At 48.1% G+C, this 24,499-nt stretch overlaps 1 protein-coding gene and 1 long non-coding RNA gene across 2 annotated transcripts in view; one reads left to right on the top strand and one right to left on the bottom strand.

Annotated features, from left to right (window-relative positions):
• The first annotated feature begins 15,623 nt into the window (after positions 1-15,623).
• On the top strand, positions 15,624-19,669 carry LOC115289378. Its single transcript, XR_003907593.1, has 5 exons — positions 15,624-15,758; positions 15,874-16,016; positions 16,547-16,633; positions 18,345-18,547; positions 18,809-19,669. It is a non-coding gene; the product is annotated as an uncharacterized LOC115289378 (long non-coding RNA).
• Positions 19,670-22,743: 3,074 nt separating this feature from the next.
• The window catches only part of SOX21 (SRY-box transcription factor 21), a 2,307-nt gene continuing 551 nt past the window's right edge, over positions 22,744-24,499 (bottom strand). Inside the window, exon 2 of the mRNA XM_029938445.1 lies at positions 22,744-24,495. Coding sequence (XP_029794305.1) covers positions 24,334-24,495 — 162 coding nt within the window. The 3' untranslated portion in view covers positions 22,744-24,333. The remainder of the gene's footprint in view (positions 24,496-24,499) is intronic.

The raw sequence follows: 24,499 nt of genomic DNA, 5'->3' as shown, positions 1-24,499 counted from the left end.
GGGGACTTAATTAATTTGGAAATACCAAACTGGCAGCCTCTGGGTGCACCCCGCTTACTCCCGAAAGCTACCACACCACTGCCGTGCAGCGGCCTTTCTTTTGTTTTGTTTTGTTTTGGGCTTGAGTGAAGAGAGGGTGACTTGCAGGTCTGCTCAGGGGCCCTGGGAAGACTGTAGGAGCACGTTGGTCAAAGTCATCTGCGGGCTTGACTTGAAGCCCCAGTGATGGGTTCTGGAAATCATGTCTCACCTTCTAGTATTTAAGAGACCCACTAGGTTTTTTAATCACCTGGCGTCCCAGGGCGTGCCGCCCTTGAATCCCAGCCAGAGTAGCCACCCTGTCCCCTTGCCTTTCTGGTCTCTCGTTAATTATAAACAGGTCTGTGCCCGGTGGGTGGAGGAAGGTAGGATGTGATAATGGTTAAGATCACAGAATCTGAAGATTGCCTGGGTTCAAACCCTGACTCTACACCTATCCCTGTGTCACCTTGGTCTAGAGATTTAACTCTCTGTGCCTCAGTTTTCCCATCTGTGAAACAGGGATTCACTCACCATTCACTTTTATAAACCCGTATCAAGAACGGAAGCAGTGAGAGGGGTTCAGAGGCGCAGCAGTGAGCCGGTTTTGAGGAGTGTGGGCCTGGGGCGCAGGGACACAGGCTGGATATGTTTGGTAGGAAGAGGCAACGGAAGCTCTTAGTGGGTTTAGATCTAAGGATTAAAAGAACGGACCACTCCTCAGGTTTCGGCTTGAGCAGCCAGGTACCGCAGACAGGGGATCCCCTCTACTGCCGAGGGAAGGTCAAGGTCAGGGAGAATCACAGGTGCTGTTCTGGACATGATGCTTAGGATGCATAGGAGATGTGCAAGGAAACAAAGGTCGGGCGGAGTGGTGGATGCAGAGTCTGAGTTCTGGGATACAGTGGCGCTGGCGATGCGCGGGCCGCAGGATGCACGTGGCATCTCAAGCCATGGCACTAGATGGGGTTAGCTGGACAGGCGTTGCAGAGAGGAGGGAGAAGCCCTCCTGGGTGTGGTGTCATGACAGCCAAGAGCGGAGTTTCAAGGAGGAGGGAGCAATGGACTGTGTAAGATGGCACAGAGGGTTGGGCAGTATGATGACTGAGAACCGTCCATGCATCGGGTTTGCCGAGCTGTGGGCAATCCTTCAAGCAGCGTCTGTGGACAGGTGAGGACAGAGCTCCTTTGGGGAAGGTTCAGGCAGGGACAGATCGAGTTGAATGATAACCAGGTCTGTGCCTGGTGGGTGGAGAAAGGCAGAAGGTTGTAGTGGTTAAGATCTTAGACTCAGAAGGCTGACGTTAAGACCTAAAGTCTCAACAGCTTGAAGGCTCCCTCAAAGAAAAATAATACAGAATTCATACAAAATGAGGTGTACATGTAAAAATCTATTTAGAATGAAACATTATAAAATAAATTACACATTGTAGCAGTCTGACAAGGGACGCCTGGCTAGCTCAGTTAGTAAAGCATATGATTCTTGATTTCGGGGTCGTGAGTTCGAGTTCCATGGTGGGCATAGAGATTACTTAATAACACACACACGCAAAGGAAAACAAAATAAATAATGGGGCACCTGGGTGGCTCAGTTGGTCGAGCATCCAGCTTCAGCTCAGGTTGTGATCTCACAGTCCATGAGTTTGAGCCCCCCATCAGGCTCTCTGCTGAGCCTGGAGCCTGCTTCAGGTTCTGTGTCTCCAGCCCTCACTCATGCTTTGTCTCTCGCTCGCTCTCAAAATAAATTAAAAAATACTTTTTAAAAATTTAAAATAAATAAAAGTGGCAAATCCCATACCAAAAAATAACAATATATTTTTTTAAAATTTGCTGCCAGATGCACCTATATAGTAATATTTTCCTTCTTGGGGTGCTTGGGTAACTCAGTCAATTAAGCATCCAAGTTTTGGTTTCCACTCAGGTCATGGTTTCATGAACTGTGGGTTCGAGCCTTAGGTCAGCACAGAGCCTGCCTGGGATTTGCTGTCTCCCTCTCTCTCTGTACCACCCCCCACGCTTCTCTCTCTCTCCCTCTCTCAAAAAATAAATAACCACGTATAATATTTTCCTTCTCTTTTGTCTAGATACCCTTCTTTATATGACAGTGACTTTTTCTATAGATGATAATATATACATGCCTATATATGGATACATGTGGGGGGTATTTTTTTTATTTAGAGTATCCAGAAGGTTTTATATATATATATATATATTACATACCATTTCTCTACTTGCCTTCTGGATACTATAAATATATTTTTTATATATATATGGCTGGAGTTCACTGCAATCATGGATGAGATTTTGAGCACTACTTGTTAATAAGAGTAAGGGCGCTTGGGTGACTCAGTTGGTTGCGCATCCGACATCAGCTCAGGTCATGATCTCATGGTCAGTGAGTTCGAGCTCCGCATCGGGCTCTGTACTGACAGCTCGGAACCTGGAGCCTGCTTCCGATTCTGTGTCTCCCTCTCTCTGTGCCCCTCCCCCAATCATGCTCTGTGACTCTCTCAAAAATAAATAAACGTTAAAAAAATTTTTTTAAAGTAAGATTATAGAAATCCGAACTGTTTATTCTCCACTGTCACCCGGGGGCTCAGCTAGAGAAGTGGAACCACATAGTTTGAACTAAAGCCTGTGAAATATGCTGAAGAAAGAAGACAGGAAAAGTCCTTTCTGGTAGCCTCTTACAGCAGGGCTTCCTGGCTTGGCACTGGTGACGTTTGGAGCCAGACAGTTCTTTGCCGCCTTGTGCACCGTACGGTGTTCAGCAGCGCCCCTGTCCTCTACCCACTAGATGCCAGTAGACAACCAAAAATGTCTCCAGACATTGCCAGACGCTCCTTGGGGGGCACCGTTGTCCCTGTGAAAGCCACTGTGTCACATCACGTGTATGTGTTCCTTGGTTGATCTTTGCAGGCTGTGAATTTGTGGCTCAGAATGATGCGTAGGTATCTTTTCCAGGCTTGTTCTTGGATAGAGGCTTGTGATGTCCCGGGACCTCTTTGCTCTCCTTGCAAGGTGGTTTTGACTTAGAGCCTCTCCTTGTTGACAGAGCTCACCGCACGCTGAAAAACTCCGAATTCTCAGGGGACAGATCCTGGGGGCTGGGGGGGTGGGTGAAGTGTGTCCACAGAAGCTTGAAGAGCGAGGAGGGGTGAGTATGAGAGCCCTCAACTAATGGATGACTAGGACGAAGGCATAACTTGTAAAAGTTGAACTAATTAAAAAAAAATTTTTTAATGACCACAGCAAGCATTCTATTGGGCAGAGGGCAGAGAGTACACTGAACAAACGTGTTACACTAAGAGGTGGTGCAAGTGGGGGCGGCTGGGTGGCTCAGTTGGTTAAGCACCTGACTTTGGCTCAAGTCATGATCTCGCACTTTGTGAGTTTGAGCTCCATGTCAGGCTCTGTGCTGACAGTTCAGAGCCTGTAGCTTGCTTCAAATTCTGTGTCTCCCTCTCTCTCTGCCCCTCCCATACTCTCTCTCTCTCTATCTCTCAAAAAATAAACATTAAAAAATTTTAATATGTGGTCCAAGTTGAAAACATAAATTAATTTTAACAATTGTTTAACAAACATATGACCAATATTAATAGAAAAAGGATGCTAGGAATATTTAGAGGGGGTATCTTTAAACTTCCAGACTTAAAAGAGACAAGTAAATCAAATGCCACAGCGAGATACCACTTCACACTCCCTGGGACAGCTGGAATCAAAGAAACTAAAAATAACAAGTGTTGGCAAGGATGTGGGGAAATCGGAACCTTCACACACTGCTGGTGGGAATGTGAGATGGTGCGGCCACCGTGGAAAATGGTTTGGCAGTTCCTCAGAAGGCTAAACAAGGTCGGCTGATCACTCATCCACTCCATTTCCAGATGTCCACCCAGGATAACTGAAAACGTATGTCCACACAAACTTGTACTTCTGTGTTTGTAGAAGCATTATTCCTAATAGCCAAAAAGTGGAAATGACCCAACAGATGAATGGATAAATAAAATCTAGTGTGCCAATATCCATACCATGGAATATTATTCAGTCATCAAAAGGAATTGTGCTACCACAGGGAGGAAACTTGAAATCATTGTGTTAGGTGAGATAAGTCAGACACAAAAGGCCACATACTGGATGTTTGCGTTTAAAGGAAATGGACAGAATAAGCAGATCCCTGGCAACATAAAGTAGATTCCTGGTTGCAGGGGATAGAAGAAGGAGGGAATTAAGACTGCCTAATAATAGGTGCGGAGTTTCTCTTTGAGGTGATGGAGATGTTCTAGAATTAGGTAGTGATGACGGATACATAACTCCAAGAGTACACTAAATACTACTGAATTGTACACCTTAGATGCTGAGTGTCATGTTATGTGAATTATACCTCTTTAAGAAAAAAAAAAAAGAGGGAACAACCAAAACGCAGAATTGGAAGGATGCCTGGGCATCACGTGGCACCAACTTCAAATTTTCTAGTTGAGAGACCGTGAGGATGTTGTCCAAGCAATTATCTTTAAACGCTAGTTTGAAGTGGATTTCTACTTTACTTAGGACCATTGAGATGTGAGGAAAGCTGACATCAAGAGCGGCGGGAGCCCCACAAAAAGCCATATGGGGCGCCTCCGTAGGCTCCTCGTTTAAATAGACACAAATTTTTGGGGACCCACTCTGTGCTGGCACTTCTCCAGGTGCGGTGGGGGCGGGGGGTGTACAGTAGGTACTAAGCACGACGAAAGCACCGCCTCCACGGACCTTGAGTTCTCGGACAGCACCTTTTAGGAGCTATGTTGTCAAGTTCGCGCCCACTTAGAAATCAAAACCGGATTCATAAGGAATGGTTGAATGAGCTGAGCATTTTCACGTTTAGAAAGAGAAGACTGAGAGAGAACAAGATAAGTGCTCTGAAAGCCGTCTGGAAGGAGAGGTGTTTTCATTCTCCACTGCTCCCAAGAGCAAGGCTCCCGCGAAAGGGCAGACGATCCGAGAGGTGGATTTGGGCTCCCGTAAAGGAAGGAAGGAAACTCATATTATTGCAGCGGGCATTCTGCTGGGTATTTTCACCTGCGTTATCTCAGTTAATCCTCACAATATCCCTACAAGGTGCAATGATTGGCCCTATTTTTAAAGAAGAGGAAAGGGAGGCTTAGCAAGATTATGTAACTACTCCAGGGTCGCACAGCCAGTCAATGGCCAGATGACAGTCAGACCTTTCCCGGGCTGACCCCACACTCTTGTCACTGTGCCATGCTGTCCTCCCACGGACTAACACTTCCAAAAAGGGGCGCGTTTGTGCAGAGGAAATGCAGCACAGGACAGGACGTAAAGGGGGGGACGGATGACCGCAAGTGCTCTCCAGAAACACCGTGACCCCTCACTGTGTGCCCTCACACGGTGACTTCTCGTTTGGCTCCCTCCATGAGGAGGGTCAAAGTGTAAGATGAAATTAATAATTTACAGGTTGGAGGGGGTCAGATGAGATCATGTATGTGCAGAATCCAGCAGAGGGATATCAATTTTATTCAGCAGACATTTACCAAGAATCTGCTCTGTGCCGCGACCTCTGATGCTTACGGTTTTGTCTGAGGAGCAGAGCGCAAGGTGCAACTCCTTTCCCCTAGTCCCAGCCCCACATTTCCTCCATGGAGGGCAGGCTAGGATCTCCGTTTCATACTCAGGGGTTCAATCATCTGAAAAACATTTCCTGGGTGTCTTTGTGTGTCCGACACCGTTCTAGGCACTGCAGATAAAGTGCGAACAGAATGAACAAAATCTCTACTTTATGTGGCTTGCTTTAGTGCATACAGTAAACAAAAAGAGATAGAATATGTATTACATTCGGGAGAAAGCTAAAGCCTGGGAAAGGACTAGGGTGCTGGAAGTCATTTTCTGAACTCACGAGGTTGAGAAAATCTCCCTGTGAGATAAGGTCAGTTTGCAAGGCTCCCACCGTCTGATGGTGACCGATGTCTACCCCCCACTCAATTATTTCTGCTTGAGCACTGACCCCCACGGTGCCCTGATTGACTGGTATCAGGAGTGACTTGTCCCCTTATGCTAAAATATGCTAACTGTACCTTGTGAAGGAAATTATAGGAATTTCTTCTTTTGTGTTTATGGGAGCAAATATTACATTTCCTGAGAAACCTGTTTTTCTTCCCCTCAAGAAAACAGGCTATTGACCCCCTGCTCACAGAAGAACTAACTCTTGCCTTTGCTATGCTAAAAATATTGGCTTGTATTTGAATGCTAAAGATCCCTTCCTTCCCCATATGATAAACATCTAGTCACCTACTTCAGTCTCTATTGATAAAGATTATGCATGAGTCTTCTACAATATATGTGCTGGGAAATTTTTACATACCAAAGAATTTGTCATTGGGAATCATTGTCTAAAGCAATTGCCACTCCTGTTTTGTACCCCATATGTTTTTTTCAATAAATAAAGCTGACTCTCCAGTCAGTGCAGAGATGCCTGCCTGGTGAGCAGAATGAAACTCATGGCTCTCTCACTCCCCTCTTCTTTCGCCAACTCTCATTTCTCTTGTGCCAACACTGTCCATCCTTCAGAGAACCCTGGAGCTGCTGGAGCTGGACTCCGGCACTAGGAGTTTTAGGGAGCAGGGAGGCTGCAGTTTTAAGCAGGTGATCCAGGAAGGCCTCGCTGAGAAGGTAGAATCTTGGCCTGGACTCCAAGGAGATGAGAGAGTGAGCCATGCGGGTACTGGAGGGAAGAGAGTGTGGAGTGAGGAAGAGCAGAGGCAAATGCCAGAAGAGGGAGCGTGCTTGGTGTGTGAGCATGAGGTCCGAAAGGTGATGGGCACCCAAACTCTGTAGGTATATGGGGAGGATTGTGAGGATGTGGATTTGCTCTGAGTGAGATGGGAAGTCCCTGCAGGTCTGTCTGCTGTGTTGAGAATTGCCTACGGGGGGAATGAGGGTGTGAGTGGGGAGACCAGTTTAGGAGGCTGGGGCAGGTGGAATGATCCAGGCACCCTGTTCACACCCTAATCCCTGGAGTGTGTGAATGTGTTACATTACATGGCCCAAGGAGCTTTGCAGATGCAATTAAACTCATGGACTTAAAATAGATTATTCTGGATTGTCTGATGGGCCCAATCTAAACACGAGGGCACTTAAAAGTAGAGAGTTTTCTTCAGCTGGAGTAAGAGGAAAGTGGCAGAAAGAGGAGTCAGGAAGAGGAAACCGTGAGAAGCCTATGAGTCCTGACAATAATCTTAAGGAAGCTAGGAGAGAATTTTCCCCTCAGAGCCTTCAGATTAGAACCCAAGCAAATGGACACCTTAGTCTTGGTCTTATGATATCCCAAGCAGAGAATCTGGCCAAAGCTCCGCCCCCCCACCTCTGACCTTCACAACTGCAAGATAAGAAGTGGGTGTTGTTTTAAGTGGTTACATCTGTGGTGATTTGTTCAGGCAGCGACAGAAACTGAAACAGGGATTGTTGCAATCACATTGCATTGTGAGAGATGATGACGGTGCAGGCCTTCAAAGCTAGACTCCAGAGGACTTCCTGATGGCTGGAGCATAGAGAAAGGGAGGAGTCAGGAATGACTCCAGGGTTTTTGCCTGAGCTATAGGAAGGATGGTGGTGCCACTACCTAAGGTCAAAAGATTCTGTGAGGAGCAGGTCTGGGCGGGAAGACGGAGAATTTGGTGGCATCTATGTGAAGTATGAGGTGCCTGGAAAACATCCAAGTGGAAATGGCTAGGAGGTAAATAGGTAAGTCTAGGTCTGGAGACAGATCTATGCCGGAAAAATAAATAGGAGAATCATGAGCATGTAGATGATTTTTAAAGTCATGAGACTAAGTGGGATTATTGAGGTAAACACCATTCGAACATTACCACGCCCTCCATCGTACAGTCCTCTTAGCCTCTCTTTCCCTTTTAGAATCACCCCCCTTTGGGGGGTGGTTTTGAGAGTAAATTCTGAGATTTCTAGAAAAAAAGGGAGGAGTAGAAGTTAACCGTGGTTACAGGGAAGCTCCCCATTCCCCTTTGGGTGGATTCTCCCTCTTCAGGGAAGTGTTGCAACGATGTCTCAATATTGCACAGCGAAGAAGTTACTTCTTGAGTCCTTTGAAAGACACAGATGTTTACCAATCCTCTCTTCTTTGTCTGGGTACACCAGTGAGATAGATTTCGCAGCATTCCTTATAACCAGGCGGATGTGTTGGCGGGAGAATTATATTCCAGCCATGGCCATAACACCCTGCAGATCCCATGGGCCTTCTGGGCCTGCGACCAGCCGAATTTGGAGAATCCAGAAGGCCCTAGGTGATGGCCTCACTACAACATGGAAGAAGTTTGGGGCCCAAGTCACTACTTAGAGAGGAGCCACATGTCCTGCCTTGGACTGTGACACACATGAAAAATTGTGTTGAACCACTGAGATTTTGGGCTTGGTTTGTTTTTTTTTGTTATAGCAACATACATTAATAACCCCGACTAATACAGATTCTTCTCCTATTGAGTGTTCAATGATCTCCTTCCTTCCTTCCACCCTGTATATACCCCCCAAGATGCAGACGAGATATGAGCCCAGAAGATTTATGACTTACTCTCATATTTAAATGCTAAGAGTTAGGCTTCTTGGAAGTAAATCTGGCATTTAGATTTGAGCTACCTGCAACGCTCATAGTGAGGCCATGCACAATAAGATCAGAAGAGAAAAGAAAGCTGAATGATTAAAGCTAGAAGTGTTTCTAAAGGTTGGCAGGTCCAGAAAGACAGAGGATATTCCAGCACAGAGAATATATTATTGCAAATATTGACTTAGGACCGGAGTCTAGGCCTGGCATTGGGGAAAGGGGAGGGGCCATTCTGATACAAAACTAAGATAATCTGCTTTTCACACAGTTGTGTTGATACACACACACACACACACACACACACACACACACACACAGAATTATTAAATTCAATTAAGCCAAGAAGTGCCTAATAGGAGAATAAAAACAGCAACAACACAAATACAATGAGAAACAGAAGGGGGAAGAATCCAAACAGCATCAAAACTTGGCACAGTGTGAGATCTAGAAAAAGGTGAAATTAGAGTTGATCTTTGGATGATGGTTAGGACTTCGGAGGGGGGACAAATGTAGAACTACACCACCAGGTCCCGAAAGAGTGTCATTTGTTGGGGCGTGTGTATTAGGATGAATGTATGAGTGTGTCTGTGGAGGAGTGGAGGAAAGATGGGAAGATGGAACGAAAATCTGAGGCTACGGTCTGGGTATTTTTGTGCGTGGGGTGAGGAGGGAGGGCACAAATGCAGGAACTAAGAAACTCTTGAGCCGTACTGCTGAAGTATAGTTTCAAATCCTGCAGTGGGTTATGGACCTTCCAGAAATCCTCAGCAGACCACGGGGCACACTGTGAATTCAGAGGGGAGATGGACGTGTTTCATCAAAGCCCGAGATGAAAGGCAGAGTAGCAAGCGTCACGTGGCTTCTCCAAATTTGGCTGCACCTGCAAAGCCATAAAAAGTCTTTTCAATTATGGGAAGCAGAAAGACCACTGGTTAAGTCCAGGGCGCTTTAGCCACATTTTCTTCCAGATAACATTGTCTCGGAAACACAAAAGAGCCCACTTGGTAATGTTTTCTTTTAAGATTGAGGATGTTTAACATAAAACCTATTGAGATGGTCAATCCTGAGTTCATCAAATGTTTCTGGCTCTCCACCTTCTGGGCATGTGGTCGGGATGGTATGTCTGTGCCCTCTTTGATGTTTGGTATGGCCATGAGACTTAATTTGGCTAAACAGTGTGAGAAGTGATGTTTGTAATTTTTAGTGAGGAGCTTTAAGAGCCAGTGTATGATTGTGATGCTGTAGTCCCCTGCTGACACAGTCAGCGAAATATAGGTCTATTAATACAGAACTTCTATCAGCCTGGGGCCCCTGGGTGGCTCAGTCAGCTAAGCATCTCACTTCAGCTCAGGTCATCATCTCACTGTTCGTGGGTTTGAGCCCCACATCGGGTTCTGTGCTGACAGCTCGGAGCCTGGAGCCTGCTTCAGATTCTGTATCTCCCTCTCTCTCTCTGCTCCTCCCTTGCTCACTCTCTCTCTCTCTTTCTCTCAAAAAAAAAATCATAAAAAGTTTTTAATAAAAAATGTTTAAAAAAGAATCCCTATCAGCCTGGGTGAGCATAATCCCCCTTCTAACCTGAATCGGAGTGAAAGTAAACTTTTGTTGTGTTAAACCACTGAGATTAAGGGTTTATAGGTTACTTCAGCTTACTCTGGCTCATACTGACTGATAAATCTATGCCGCTAGTTGTGAAAGTATGTAATTTACATTACAATGGTTTCCTACACTGCTAAAATAATATCCCAAGATGACTGCAATTCATTTGGAGATTGGAGAAAGTCTTGGTCCATTCCAGCGACTACAACAGAACAGCATAGGCTGGGTGGCTTATGAAGAACAGAAATGTATTCCTCAGAGTTCTAGCCGCCCGGAAGGCCGGGACAGAGGTGCAGTTTACTCAGCTCCACGTCTGGGGAGCGGCTGCTCCCTGAGTCACAGACAGACAGACATCTTCCGGCTGTGTTCCCCAATGGCAGGCAGCAAGGGTGAGGGAGCCCTCTGGAGCCTCTTGGCACTGATCCCATTCCCGAAGCCTCCACCCTCTTGACCTAATCCCTTTGCAAAATCCCTACCTCCAAATACCATCACACTGGGCTTCGGATTCTGACCTGAATCGGGGGGGGGGGGGGGGAGACACACACATTCAACTACCACAGAGAATATGGAACGAATCCCTATCTTTCCTGGTAAAACTTGATAAGAGGTTGGAGAGAAGTGAAACCAGGAAAGGGGAATAGGAAAGAGGGCCCAGTGCAGTAGCAGAAGAACCAGGTGAGTGTGGTGCCTTAGCAGCCACACTGCGCCCACGAGGAGTGGCCAAGTCTCTAGGATGCTGTTGATGAGAACTGACCATTTGATTTATGAGGTCACCGGTGACCTGGGTCAGAGCAAGTTTTGTCGGTGTGATGTTGGGGGAAGGGACAAACTCTGACTGGAGGGAGTTTAAGGAAAAGAAGAAACGGAAATAGAAATAGGGAATACAGACATCTTTTACTAGATGGGGAAATGGAGTCACGAGAGATTTTTTGTGTGTTTTGTTTTGTTTTGTTTTGTTTTGTTTTAAGAGAGAATAATGTTTGGGGCACCTGGGTAGCTCAGGCAGTTATGTGTCTGACTCTTGACTTCCGCTCAGGTCGTGATCTCACAGTACATGGGTTCAAGCCCCACATCAGCATTCTTGCTGACAGTGCAGAGCCTGCTTGCGATTCTCTCTCCCTCTCTTTCTGCCCCTCCTCCACCTCGTGCTCTGTCTCAAAATAAATAATTAAACTTAAAAAGAAAAGAAAGAGCATAGCATTTATTTTTATGCTGGCAAGAATGATTCAGTAGGGAGGAAGAATTTTGCTATTGCAAGAGAAAGGAGAGAGGTTCTCTGGAGCCGTATCCTTAAGCATGTCACATGGTATGTTAGTTATCTCTTGCTCCATAACCAATCATCCACAAACTCAATGGCTCCCAACAACAAAGATCGATTCTCTCTTGATTTCGGTGGCTTAGCATTCCAGGCGGGCCTGGTGGAGGGTCTCTGGCTCACGATCTTTCCCAAGGCCACAATCAAGACCCAACCCCAGCTGCCCCATCTCAGGGCTCCACTGGGTCAGGATCCATTTCCATGGCACAGGCTCTGGTAACAGGCTTCGGGTCCACGGCAGCCTTTGGTCAGAGGGCCATCCACTCCTTGCCACGTGGGCTTCTCTATGGAGCATCTCACAAAATGGCAGCTGACTCCCCCCAGAGCAAGAGCTAAGAGAGGAAGGGGGGAGAGGGAGTCCTTAGCTCTATACTGTAATTAGGAAATGCCACCCATCACTTTTTTCTTAGAAGAAAGTCACTGGGACCAGCCCACGCTCTAAAGTGGAGATTTACACAAGGGCGTGAATCCCAGGAAGTGGGGATTGTTTGGGGGCCTCGGAGAGGTCACCTACCAGAAAGGAGCGGGGGGGTCTAATGCCCAAGTGGAGAGGCTAACCCTCGCTGTGGACAGTGATGGGCCATTTTCAGTCACAGGAAAGAAGGCAGCATTTGTGGGTGTGGAAGCTGGTAGGTAGGCAGGTAGCTGTGGGGGTGCAGTGCAAGGTATCTGCTCATTAGCACCAAATACCTGGGACCAAGGTAGGAGATCACATGAAGAACCCGGCTTTGTTTTCCTTTCGTCCTCTGTGTGGCCTTCAGCTTAGCCAGGATTCCAAATCTAGACTGACACAGTTCTACCCTCTCAAAACCTTAACAGCGGTGCATTTCAAGCACCCCACCAGGGTTTACTAACAGGTTTACTTCTCTGACTCATAAAAAATGTCAGAAGATCCACAAGGAAGCGTGAGTAGGAGAAGGAAACAAGGAAGAGAAGAGACGTGACATCATCTGAGGAATTCACTCACCAGCTGGGTTTTCACGCATGGGTCTCTCTCACTTTTCAAAAGCCCTATTAAGGGAGAACATTTGTAGTTCAAGGGAAAAGGCTTTTTAGTGGCTCGTTTTGTTGAAGCAGAAAAGTGAGAATAATTTTTTTCTTTTTTTTTAAATTGAAGAATAATTGACATACAATATTGTTCTAGGTGCACAACATAGTGATCTAATGTTTATATTCGTTACAAAATGGTCATCACAATAAGCTAGTTACCTTATCACTGAAGTTGTTACAATATTAGTGACTACAGTCCCTGTGCTGTGCATTACACCCCTGTCTGTTGTTTACTTTCTAACTGGAACTTTGTAGCTCTTATCCCTTTCACCTATGTTCCCCATCCCCCCACACAACTCCTTTCTGGCAACCACCAATTTGCTCTCTGTATCCAGGAGTCTGTTTCTATTTTAGTTTTGTTTGCCTATTTTATTTTTTTTTGATTCCACATATAAATGAATCATGCAGTATTTCTCCTTTATGGTCTGATTTATTTCACTTAGCCTAGTACCCTCTAGGTCCATCCATGTTGTTGCAAATGGCTAAATTTCATTCTTTTCCTGGGGAGTAATAGTCCATTGTGTGTGTGTGTGTGTGTGTGTGTGTATGTGTGCGCGCACGTGTGCACACATGTGCATGCGTGTGTGCGTGTAGATAGATGATAGATAGATGATAGATAGATAGAAAGATAGAATTATTTACAATAGATAAGATAGGAAAGAACCTGAAGAGATGAATGGATAAAGAAGATGTGAGATCATATATAACGCACACACACTATGGACTCTATGTTTGTGTGTGTATGCACATACTACATCTTTATCCATTCATCTCTTCACAGATGTTTAGGTTCTCCCCTATCTTAGCCATTGTAACTAATGCTGTAATGAATGGGAGACAAACTTTTCTATCTTGACTGACAACATCCAAGACCCATCTGCCCACAGTCATGATAAAGTGAATTTCAGCTTGGAGAGCAGAGTTCATCAGCAACAGCAAATCATAAAGGGGCTTCTGTGTTGATTTTTCAAGGATGTCAGAAGGGAGGTGTCTGTGTGGCTCAGTCAGTTAAGCCTCTGACTTTGCGCTCAGGTCATGATCTGAAGGTTTGTGGGTTCGAGCCCCGTGTAGGGCTCTGTGCTGACAGCTCAGAGCCTGGAGCCTGCTTGGGATTCTGTGTCTCCTCCTCTCTCTGCCCCTTCCGCTTACACTCTGTCTCACTCTGCCTCTCAAAAATAAATACGTGTAAAAAAATTTTTTTAAGTAAAAAAAAAAAGATGTCAGAAGGGAAATCTTACTGTTGCTAAGGGGGCACCATCCACACGGAGTACAACGTGAAGGATGCTTCCTGTCCTTTGGCCTCTGATGGGGGGCACCTGGCACAGATTAGGAGCTCAAGTGTAGAGGTTGTTATGATTGGCTCATGCCCGTCTCCAAATGACTTCTTAGGGTTCTCTGTCTTGCTATTATATGGATGCAGTTTATCCCAGAGGTGTTCTGTCCAGCTTTGCCCCCATCTACTTTTAGTCCAGAACCCCCACTACCTTCTCCTCGCCTACTCCTGACCCTCTGATGAGGGCATTTCCCCCAGCAGGGAGCTCTCCGTAGGCAACCGAACCATGTGGAATTCTCCAACCTTCTTTCCCAGCGCTTGCCCAACGCGTCCACAACTGCCAACCCCCATGCCTCCTGCAGAAGAGCCTGCAGGCGCTGATATAGCGCCTGCACATCCGCCTCTCCGCCGAAGCTAACCTCGCCCGGGGCGACGCCCCAAGCCTACTGCAGCGGACGAGCCGTTCTTTCCAGGGAACCCTTTTTGAGAAAGCCTCCAGGGTGCGATCAGGCTAGAAACGCGGCCTGGATCTGGTCCCCAAAGCTTCCGCTGCAAGACAAACCCTCCTCTTTATCTCCAGGACCGCATCCTCTGGGCCTCTGACGAGCGCAGGCAAAAATAACGCCAAGGAGAGCGCTAGCCTGGTTGGGGTGGGGAACCCCTTCCACCCACCCGTCCCCAGCCTGGTGGTGCGGCTCGCTTCCCACCTCGCGGCGCTCCTCGGCTCCGGGAAGGGTCACCGTCCCGGGCGCGCGGCGGGGGGCCGAGGGGGGTGCAGAGGCCGACTTTGCTGCTCTCACACTCCGGGGGAGGGCGAAAGCGGGGCGCTTGGCATTTCCGAGGCTGCGGGAAGTCTGAGGCTTGAGCAAGGCCTCGGGATCCGAGGAGGCTGGGATCGCGCCTGGTCCTCCAGGGCCTCCGCCTCCCGCCCCGAGCTCCCGCCGCCGGCTCCCGATCCGGGCCGGGCCCAGGCCTGCCGCGCGGGGTGCGCAGGGGAGAGAGCAGAGCCGTGGGGGGCCCGGGCGGGTGCGGGTGCCGAAGCTGCTGAGGCCTGCGTGTGCGGTCAGCTTTGCTGCTCCTCCCTGCTTCCAAAGACGCAGACGCCCCCGCTCCAGGGAGACCAAGAGGCCCAAGGGCGACTTTTCGCCACGGGAGGTGGCGGGGGCTTTGGAAGGATGGTAGGTGGGCGATTGTTCCCCGCGGCCGCCCCTCGGCCCGTAGACCCCAGAAAACGAACGCCTTATGCCTCCGGCGAGGGCAGTGCCCTCCCTGGAATCGGCAGCTCGACGTTTTCTTCTCCCGCAGGTGGGTCACGACCTCCCTCCGTTACACCCGGGGACAAGTTCGGGGTCCTCTAGTTTTGCGCGGCGCAGAGACTCGTGTGGAGTAATGCGAACCCCAAACCTAGAGACGGAGAACGGGGCTTCTCCTACCCGCTAGGGTCCCAAAGTCTGCACCTCAGTAACAGAAGTCAAAGCAGCTTTCTGGAAAGGAAATTGTGTCCAAAGACCCGGGGAGTGGGTGCGCGCGGATCTGTGCCACCCGCGGTGCGTTCGGGCATCCAGGTGTTGGGAGGTTGGGGCGGGGGTGTAGCCAGTGTGGGGGCTCAGAGAGACTCAGCTCTGCTCCAGCCGACCCCCCCCGCCCACCACAGGTCCCCGTGGTGTCTGGAATTCGAGCTCCCCGCCTCCCAGAGAGGCGGAAGGGAGCGGGTGGCGCTGCCACCGCGGGCTCATGTTTATTCACGCGGCCTTAAGCAGCCCGTTCGAATACATATTCATCAACCGCTCTAACTTACTCAAGTCTAGGTTTGCCGGAGAAAACCGAGTCCCTGGAAAGGAAGAACAGCCAACTTGGGCTTGTGCTCTAGAAGCCCAAGGAAGCCTTGGTCTGGGGTAAAGTAGCCTGCGCTCTTGTCCCGCAGCCCAGTTCCCAAGCGGCCCCGAAGTGAGGCGGTGGCCGAGAAGAGGGATTGGGGCGGTGAGCGAAGGGCCTTATTTGTGCCCCCAGGCTCGCCCGGGAACTGGGGAAAGCTCCCAGGCTGTCCTAAAGGTCTACCAGCGCAGATTTCCCAGGAAAAACCAAGAGATGTCGCACGCTCGGATAGACCCCTCTTCTAAAATGCTATCATAAATGAGATTTATTTTTCTTAAGTAAGTTTCAGGCAGCACACAATGCGTTTTCCGCTGTGGGTCTGCAGGGATTCAATTCGTGGAGGAGAGGCTGGCCCCAATTCGAGACTCCTCTTTCTAAGGTGGCTCCAGCCGCAGAGCGAGGCGTTGCAGGAGCTGGGGGGCGGGGGGGGGCTTCAGGGCCTTCCCTCGCTTCCGGATCCCTCAGTTCCACGCGGAATCCGTCAGAACCCGCGTGACCATCGCCTCCCGCTCCTGCCCTCCCCAACCGGAGCATTCTTCTCAGTTGGGGCTGAACCGGCAGGGACCTTGCCGAGGAGTCTGGGTTGGGGGTGGGGGGCGTCTGGAAGTCTGGGGTTCTCCACCTCCTCCTGCAGTCGTTGGGCAGGCCCCGTCCCTCATCCGCCCTCGGCAGCACCATTCCCAGGTGTTGAACCCGAAGGCAAGAGGGAGTGTCCGCAGTGCTGCTGTTCTGTTGGTTTTCTCATCCTGGTGTTCTTTTTCTTTAATCCTCTCTCTCTTCCTTCCTTTTCCAACGCCTCCCTGGAAAGGTTCTCCATCGGCTCTCCCGGGCTCTCTCTCCTCGCCACTGAGCCGGTCCATGCTGGCAGAGTGAGGCCATCTAGGCCACCATTCAGGTGATCCAGTTTCAAGCAAACACCCTTACCAACATTTCAGCTAGGCAGGAGAGAGGGAACGCTCGCGAAACGTTGGTGGGCAGAATCCGCGTGTGTTTTTGAGCGCGATCATAATTCCACGCATTTTCCTCTGACTCTTGATGCTCGCTCACATGGACTTCAGTCTGTCAGAATCTCCGCAGCTATTCCCAAACGCGAGCTTTACGTATGGTGGTAAATAAACCTGGGTCCCCTCCAAACCAGGTGTGTGTGTGTGTGTGTGTGTGTGTGTGTGTGTGTGTGTGTACGCACGAGCACCCACGAACTTTTGAACATAAAATGGACAAACAGGGAAAACGCTGTAAAGTCCTCTGTACTCAGTGGGGGTAGCTTCGGGGAACTCTAGGGAGGACTGAGCTCCCTGCTGTATCAAGGGGGTAATATTCTAGAAAGCTTGCCTCCCCCCTGCCACACACATCCTGGTGTTTAAAGGTATTCTCTCTTCAGCAAACAGACTTCTCTCTGCTCCTGACCTCATGAAAAAGGGAGCCCCAGTGGAGCCAACCGAATCTGAAAAGCCTCACTTGGTCTCTGTTATCCTAGGCTGCGCCTCTCCCTTTGAGATTCTAAACTTTCTGCAGCGGCTAATTACCTTGGGGTGATCGCGAAATAAAATAGTCAGGCTGGGCCGGGTAGGGAGGAGGCTGTTCAAGTGAAATTGACAATCCAGTAATATCATTCCGTGAAGAGAATCTGAAGACTCCGTAGTAATTTCCCTCAAGAAATCTGGTTTTACTGGTCGATCTCAGCAGGAGAATTCTTTGCCTAGAGGCTCCAAATGAGTAATAGGCCATGTGTCTCCAAGTACTCGGCTAATATGATAATAAATACATTCAAAGAGAGCAACGGGTTGTTTACAATTAGTACCTAAACTTCTACAGTTTGTCAAAAAGTCCCTAAATAACCCCCCCCAATCAAGCGAAGAGCCCAAAGGAGGTAGAAATCAGATGGAAACATCTTCAAAAGGAATTAAAAAGCCAAAGCCGATTTTATTACCTCCAGTCAAGTGTGAATGATGGGGCTGCAGGGTGACAGTGACGGAGAACACCTGACAAAGCAAGCAGTGAAGGGGCTGGGGTGGGGAGTGGGACCCGGTGGTGGGGGTCACAAAAGCGAAGATGCCTTTACTGGTTCCCTGTGGGTACCACTTCCCTGCTTCGCGTGGAGGGGTCGCAGAAGGCCCAGCAGCCGCCTTGAACCTGAGACCCCAATCCGACAGGTCGCTTCCTCCCCCTCAAATACCCATCACCCCGAATCGCTGTGAATTTTATCACCTTAAAGTGACTTTCAACGGGTTTATCCCGGACAGAGCTCACTACAAGTTTTTCGGATTTGTCAGTTTCTAAGAATTTGCATGATTTAAGTGAGGCTGCCGCTGTGAAGGCTCGGGTTACACTTTAAAATATGCGAGACTTCCGCGCGCCCCCTCGGTAAGGCTCAATCGGTTCTTTAAAAAACAAGGGGGAAAACTGCTTTTAGAGTTTGGGATTCTCCCTCCTCCCTTTGTCACCACAATTCAGAAGCAGTTGTCACTGCTTCTCAAAACCCAGATTCCCGCCAGCCGTCGGGGAGGTCGGGAGAAGGGCTGCTCCCAGCGCCCTCGGAACTTCCGCGCTTTTGCAGAGACCTGCCAGCTCTGCTGTCTATAATTTGCATTGTTCATTTAAGTTAGGGGCAGCTCAGAAAGCCACTGGAAAGCTCGACGGCTGGGTGGCCCAGCGGCCCGGCAGGCCTGGCGGTCAACCATCGAAAACAATCGACTTCGTCGGCTGTAAAGTGTTCTACCGACGTCCGCCTCCAGGGCAGCGCAAGGAATCCAAGGACTGCCCAGATCACCGCGGGTTCGAGCCCTGCCTCCGCTGGCAATTCATCCAGGTTCCCTAGTCCTGTGGAATTGGGTCAAAGACGCACATACAGGAGGGGAAACAGGAAGGGGTGAGGGGGGAAGGGGAGAAAATTAAGAGAAATCCACGCTTTAAGTGTATTCTTATTCTTTAAAGGGGTGGGTGCAATGTTTCTCTGCGGCCAGGTGGGGGGCCCCAAAAGCTCTGGCTTTGGGGAGGATTTAGGGGTGAGGACAGGAATGGGGGGGCAGTAGTTACTCCTCTCTTGTTCGGTTTTTTGTGTCTTTTCCAGCGACCCTGATGCACAAAGGAAGAACCCTCAGAAAAGTGGTGGCGATCTTCCCTCCTGTACCACTCCCTTAGATAAAGGAGCGGGGACCGGAGCGGGCGGTGAAAGGCAAAGCAACCTTGGTATTTCCCCTCCCCCCCCCACGTCCATAGGAGGCCCGGCTTCCGCCACGAAATGTAGATTCATCCATTCCACAACTCTTCGTTCACCACCTACCATGTACCAGACACTGTATTACTCTCAAAAACGCAGCATAAATGTAAATCGGGCCCCAAACCCAGAGCCTAAGGATTGGTTGGCTCTCTGGAATGTTCTAAGATCATCAGCATGCACCTTGGAGTCGCCAGACTTGCTACTCTACAGATTCCAACGCTGGGCAAACGGATACAAGGAAACCTAACTTCTGCATAACTTTTACTTCTCCCTTCCTTTTTTCCTTTTTCAAGTACCAAAGGACCATTAATTAGAAGAATAATTACTGCTACCCTATATTATCCCAACCTGTTCAATTTCTATCTGCTGCAGACAATGCTAATAATGGCAATTATTGCTTCTATAAACATCCCGAGGCAGCACTCTCCGCCCGCGGTGTGTGTGTGTGTGTGTGTGTGTGTGTGTGTGTGTGTTTCAAGAATATATATAAAAAGTTCCCCCGCTCATTTGCATAGCTTCATCTTTACCTTTTCCCATTCAACCCTTGCAAAAAGCATATCTATTCAAAGCCCTTGCAAAAAGCATATCTATTCAAAGGGCATTTAGTCCATTTCTTTCTTGGCCGGTAAACCTATTCATCAATTGTTCTGCCTTGTAGATCGCATTCTAATGCTAATCTAGCGTGTTAAATATCTTTTTGTTCCCCTTTCACCGTTTTGTCATTCAGTTTATCCAGTTTTGGTCACCCATTTTATTTATTTATGCGCCTGCTCCTATTCAGGGGCTCATGTATTTTTTATTATGTTGTTTCACTGTCACGCAGTGTCAACTTAGTCTATTCAATGGGGGCTACTTGAAGGCCGGAGGGACAAAGCGTGTACACATTGCACCGCTATTCATTCCGGCCAGCTGGATCGGCTGAAAAAAAAACCTTGTGAAAAGAAACGCCTCACAATGGACACAGAAGAAGTGCACAATGCTAACAGTTTTCCAAATACCACTGATTGGTTTCTTCACAATGAGGAGAAAGCCGCCGCTTTTTCTTAGCTCCACTTCAACAAACAACACTCTCACAAAACCTCCCAACCCTGCGTTTTGTTCCCGGACAAAACCTCCTCGACTGTCTAAACGCTCCCACTGAAGGACAAAAAAAAAAAAAAAAAAAAAGGATGAAAAAAAAAGCTCTTTCACTATGCCTCCTCCCCCCCCTTTTCCCCTGCAAGAGAGAAAAAAGAAATGGGGGGGGGTGCATTGTCAGTGAATTAATAATATCAGTCTTTTAAAAGAAGAGGGCTGACCTTTGAGATGCACTGGGCTGAGGGAGAAAGAACGGAGGAGAGATTAATAAAGTTTGGACGGCGCTCTCTCGGCCCGCGCCGGGCAGTGGGCGCCGGGAAGACACCGACCTCGAGGCCCGCGAGTTGCGGGGAACTTCTCCCGCCCGCAGGGGGAGGCGGCGGGGAGCGCCCGAGCCGAGCCGCGCTCTGATTGGCTGGCGCGCCGGTCCCTCTCGGCTCCAAGAAGCCGGTCGGACCTTCTCTCCAGCGTCGGCGCCCCTCGCGGAGGCCGCCCGGAGTCGGGGGACGAGAGGGGGACGCGCGCTGTTTTGTTGTTTCTTGCGTGGGCGGGGGAGGGGGGGGAGAAAATTGTCAATAGAAGTGACAACAGCGGCCGGCTCCACGGCTTCCCGGAAGCCGTCCCTCGCACGGCGGCGTCCCCCAGCTCTGGTTCTTCATGCTGAAACTGAATAAATTCCACCTGTTTGCGCCAAGCCCGAAGGCAATACACGCCTGGCCCTTCGGATGTGAGGCTTGTTTAACCTTTGGGCACCCGTGACTACCTAAAAAATGTCGTCGTGGCTTCTTGAAACCTTTAAAAGAAAGGAAAATGTTGGGAGGGAGGAAGGAAGAGGGGAAGGAAGGAAGGAAGGAAGAAGGAAGGAAGGAAGGAAGGAAGGAAGGAAGGAAGGAAGGAAGGAAGGAAGGAAGGAAGGAAGGAAGGAAGGAAAGGAGGGAGGGAGGAAGGAAGGGAAAAAGGGAGGAAGAAGGGAGGGAAGGAAGGAAGGAAAGGAGAGAATGAAAGGAAGAGGGAGGGAAGGAAGGACAGAGGGAAGGAAGGAAGGAAGGGAGAGAAGGAAGAGAAGGAGAGATGGATGAAGACCGAGAGACAGATCTCAAGCCCGCATCAGCTCTTTGCTTAGTCCCAGCGCTGTATCCATGGGCGACTTTGACTCTTACGCACACACCTAACCCCTTCTCCACGCTCTTGTAGCAGAGTCGCCCCCACTTATTTCTGCACCATCTAACTTGGAGGAGGCTTTCTCTAGGCGCAACTTGTTAGCAAGAGCACTGGAGTCGGAGGGGTGGTAAAACGGTCAGCCCCGCGGGACATGTGGACATACTCAAACAACCACACAGCCGCACAATCTGTTGGTGATGTGACTCTGTGTGCTCACAACCCCCCCCCCCCGCAACGTTTCCCCTCCCCTCACTCATCTTTCCAGACCTCTTCTCATTCACCAACACTCAGGAACATTGCTCCCTGAACAAGATGATCTTTGGGAAAAAGGGAGGGGTGGGAGGGGGCGGGGAATCTTCGGGCCGGTGGGGCCAAACTGGAAGGCTCAGGGAGGTAACTAAGATTTAGGGCTGGGGTGATTTCCAGCAAGCCGCAGGAAGTTCCGTGTTGAGAAGTGATGGGCTGCTACAAAAGGGAAAGAAGAAGCCTTGAAAGGATTTAATTAACCGTGTCAGGGATAATTACCCCTGGACAGTCCAAATTAGTTTTGCATAATCGCTCGGAACCATATGAATTAACTTATAATATTGCAAAGAGCTCAGGGAATAACAGGAGAGGGATCGTTTTAATTAGTGAATCAGGGTCAAACCAGGAGAACCTACTTCTCACATTTCCAAAACTTTGCATGGTTTTTAAAATATTATCCCGTTGGGGGAAAACAATGACTTTAAAGAGTTGGGTCGCTTATAAAGACGTAGAGCTCCCAGAGATGGTCTCTGTCAATGGGGAAACTAGTTTAGGACTAGTTGAGTCCTGTACCTTGAGAATTTCTATCCGGGTGGGCGGAAAATCAAGATCTCCCTACGGTTAATTTTTTTTTCTCTGATATTCTTCCTGGTGCCCTGTAATTTCCTTTCTAAAATGGAAATCCTTTATGATTTCAAACCTTTCTCCAGTGGAAACTTGTCTAGCCCTGGAAATTCAACCCTCTGCATCAGAATTTGTTAGACTTCTACTTTAAAGCAATTTAGTATGACAGAATAAAGCCCTAAAGAGGCCAAAAGTTGTACACTGTCGTTAGTAGTGATTACCCTTCCAAATAAAATCTTAAGGTGTAAATAAGGAATATGCCAAAGATACAGGAACAAATTACACTGACTTAAGTGGTAGGGCTCTCCTACTAACAAGATAAAGTGGTCAGGCAACTTTCCCCTCTTAAAATGTTACTGGAAACTAGTGAAATGCTTTGAACGGTCTGGATGTTTTCAATGGGCTCTGTTCTACAGCTTCATGAATGCCTTTTTTTTTTCCCAAGATAATACAACCACTTGGGTTTTTTTTTTTATCTTCTTTCCTATTCACGATTAAAAATGTGATAAATCAGGTTTTTGGCTCTGAATAACAATGGCTTGATTTAGATTTCCTAGTAAATCTATTCAAAACTGAAACAAAGGCTGCCTTTGCAGGATACCTTACACTTCACCTGGACCAGGCACGTAAGGGCAATTCAGATAAAAATCTTGTTAGGAACTCAACAAGAAATAGAGGATTTTCTCTTTTCCCTGGTTCAGGCTTTATTTAAACTCTTTGTTCAAAAAAAATGAACAGAGTGATAGTCGGATTCTAATTTACAGATATAGTTTAGACATCTAATATTAAATTAGAAGAGCACACAAGAAAACCATTTACACATAAAGGTTAAAACCAATACTTAAACTTTTTAAAACTTTATATTACATAAAGTCAGAATGAAACTAAATACATGTTAGCCAACTTCATTCACAAACATTAGTCAAAATATATACATTTAAAAAGGAACAAAAAGCTATAATTGAGGTTCTTTTCTCTAAAATGTGTTTTATCATAATTTGCAAATGAATTGCAGGTTATCTAAAAAATAAGCTAATTAGGGAAGAAACTCCAAAACACATTCAAGCGGTTCAAGTTGGTGAAGAAATGCTAGCTGAAAATGAGAGACATCTGTCAAAGCAATTCTGGTGTCTTTTATTTTTCAGTTTTGCTAAATAATAAATATATAATTACCACTCAGACAAAAAAGTCTGATTTAATCTTAGATAAAATTGCGATTCTGAAATAGTCCCGCAATTTTTAAGTTAACTTTGCGATTTGTTCAAAATGCTTTAGAGTCTAAAACCGACTCAAATTTAGGGCAATGCCAACAACACATTTGCAGACTCAGTGTTTTCACGGACATGTACACATTTACAATCTTAAGGTGAACTCAGCCATAAGGGGATAATAGGAACAGTGCCTTTTATCTTTCTGTAAACTGTGTCACAAATCCAAGCAAGTGGATTCAGGAAACCTAGCCGTTTTTTTTTTTTTTTAAGGGCTAAAATCCAATTGACAACTTTCCATCTCATACACATTTCTTGTTTGCATCCCTAGCTCTTAAGAGCTCTCGCTCTCATTTGCATATGACGTGATAAACAAAGCGTGATCATCTCACATACAAAAGGCCATATTCGAGCCGGTCACTGGTCAAGAATGGATCCGGTCTGAGGGTTCTGCTTGGGAGAACAGAGATTTGCGAAGTCAAATAGTACAAATAGGGAGCAAGGCTGCTCAGAGTCATCCGTCTCTGAGAAACTCATGACACAGATCAGCTTTTCCCTTGTGCTAGCCATTTCAGACCTAACACTTGAACAGAGTGCATGCGACACAGACCGGGAGGGAAAAGGGGGAAAAAAAAAAGAAAAAAAAGAAAATGAGAAACAAAAAAACAACCGACAATAAACTTCCGACAAACAAAACTGGAAAGCCCAGCTTATCAAAGAAAAAGTTACTCCTCCACCTCTGTGGGCCAAAACGCAACAGGTTCCGAAGTGCAAAGCAAACATCAACTGCTGTCGGATACGACCGCCCTCCTTCGGGCTGGCTGCCGGAGTGCCGGTCTGAAATGATCCTGTGAATCCACACGCACACTCGCCCGAGCACTCGCGCGCTCTGCCACTCGCGCCCCGACTGCCATCTCTGCCTCTGCCTGCACCTATACATCTTATGTACATACAAACCGGGGCCCCCGTCGCGGGAGGGCGCACGGGGAGGCCGCGGAACTCGTACCTATACATATGTACACGTGTGCACACCGGTCCTCGCGAGGCGGCCCCGCGGGGTCATAGCGCAGCGGCGTAGGCCGCGGGGTAGGGGTCCAGCTGAGGCTTGCCCATGCCCGGCAGCAGGATGTAGGCGAGCGGCGGCTGCAGCCCGGGGCTGGGCCACGCGCTGCAGTTGCACGGGATCATGTAGCCCGGGTTGCCCGGGCTGGGGTGCGAGTGCGTG

This window comes from Suricata suricatta, chromosome 4 (genome assembly GCF_006229205.1).
Source record: "Suricata suricatta isolate VVHF042 chromosome 4, meerkat_22Aug2017_6uvM2_HiC, whole genome shotgun sequence".
Taxonomy (NCBI): domain Eukaryota; kingdom Metazoa; phylum Chordata; class Mammalia; order Carnivora; family Herpestidae; genus Suricata; species Suricata suricatta.
The sequence above is the reverse complement of the archived record's forward strand: the minus strand, read 5'-3'. Positions and strand labels throughout refer to the sequence as shown.